Source organism: Eublepharis macularius, chromosome 3 (assembly GCF_028583425.1).
Source record: "Eublepharis macularius isolate TG4126 chromosome 3, MPM_Emac_v1.0, whole genome shotgun sequence".
Classification (NCBI taxonomy): Eukaryota; Metazoa; Chordata; class Lepidosauria; order Squamata; family Eublepharidae; genus Eublepharis; species Eublepharis macularius.
In genome coordinates this window covers 187,465,380-187,467,038 of record NC_072792.1, presented here as the reverse complement: position 1 = coordinate 187,467,038, position 1,659 = coordinate 187,465,380, and the positions used below count along the sequence as shown (strand labels likewise).

General features: G+C 45.3%; 1 protein-coding gene across 1 annotated transcript; it reads left to right on the top strand.

Annotated features, from left to right (window-relative positions):
• Window positions 1-323: 323 nt before the first annotated feature.
• On the top strand, window positions 324-1,265 carry LOC129326376 (olfactory receptor 51E1-like). Its single transcript, XM_054974533.1, has one exon. The coding sequence runs from the start codon at window positions 324-326 to the stop codon at window positions 1,263-1,265; it is 942 nt and encodes a 313-aa protein (XP_054830508.1).
• The last annotated feature ends 394 nt before the right edge of the window (window positions 1,266-1,659 follow it).

The window sequence follows — 1,659 nt, the reverse complement described above, 5'->3', positions numbered from 1 at the left end:
CAGCACCTATAAATGGTGGTCACATCTCCAAATACCTATGGACGTCTAGTGGGCATGCTCCGGCAACAGTGCAATTACCTTTGGTCTTCAGTGCCTTGTTAATACCACTCATCTCCCCCTTAGCTGCAAATTCAGTAGAAAGCCCAATCATCCTTCATTTATACTTTGGACATAAATGTGATCCAACCAATACAGTTATTTTGCTGGTGGAAAAGGGTTAACATACAGAAGCACCTTTCCCTAGAAAAATTATGAAAAGACAGCGGTTGATTGCTTTTCATTCTTCCCTTCATCCAGGAAGAAGACACACCAACAAGCTGGCCATGACATATTTCCAGCAGGGCAACTTCACTGCTACCGTGTTCATCTTGGTCGGCTTCCCTGGTATGGACGCGGCTCAATTCTGGCTGGCTTTCCCCCTATGCTTCCTGTTCCTGGTGGCCATCCTCGGCAACTGCACTATTATTTATATCATTAAGGTAGAACGGAGCCTCCACGAGCCCATGTACCTTTTCCTCTGCATGTTGGCAGCCATTGATATGCTAATATCCCTCTCCACCATGCCCAAAATGATGGCCATATTCTGGTTCAAATCCACCAGCATTGCCTTTGATGCTTGCTTGGTCCAGATGTTCTGCATCCACAGCCTATCGGGCATGGAATCGACCATTCTGTTGGCGATGGCTTTCGACCGCTACATCGCCATATGCTACCCACTGAGTCACACATCCATCCTCACCATGCCCAGGATAGCTAAGATAGGCCTGATGGCAGTCATCCGCGGGGCAGCCTTGATGGCCCCCTTGCCGATTTTCATTAAGAGGTTGCCTTTTTGCCGATCTAACATCCTCTCCCATTCTTACTGCCTTCACCAGGATGTCATGAAGTTCGCCTGTGCCGACATAAAAGTCAACATCATCTATGGACTGATAGTCATCATTTTTGCCATTGGGGTGGATTCGCTGCTCATTTCCTTGTCTTATGTCTTCATCCTTAAGGCGGCCTTGAGTTTGACCCAAGAGGCACGTCTCAAGGCCCTCGGGACATGCATTTCACACATCTGTGCGGTCTTTCTCTTCTACGTGCCCTTCATTGGCTTGTCCATGGTGCACCGGTTCAGTAAGACTCACGGCTCCAACATCCATATTATAATGGCCAACGTGCACCTGCTGGTGCCGCCAGTGCTGAACCCCCTCGTGTACGGAGTGAAGACCAAACAGATCCGCCACAGAATAGCAAGGGCTTTCAATAGGATGATGCACTGACAGGAATTTTTGTCCAGTCAAGGTCATACTTCAAGGAAATCCAGCCATTGGGTCACTCCCCACCATTGCACCTTAATGTATTTGGTTAATTTATTTTATTATTGTTTATTGTATGTTGATTTTAGAATTATTGTTTTCTTGTTTTTATTGATTTTAACTGTTGTTCACCGCCCAGAGCCCCTGAGGATGGGTGGTTTATAAATCGAAATAATAAATAAATAAGTAAATAAATAAATAAATAAATAAATAAATAAAACTGTCCTGCAGTAATCTGTATATAGGTGACTTTTTGGCCATATGAGGCCCAGGACAGAGGAGTTCTCACTTTCCATGCTCTTGATGTTCTCACTTTTTCTCACTGACTCATTTCTCCTCAGTACTGAAAGCCTGTCTG

Coding starts and splice junctions, on each gene's coding strand:
- LOC129326376 (XM_054974533.1), top strand. CDS start 324: ATGACATATTTCCAGCAGGGCAACTTCACTGCTACCGTGTTCATCTTG.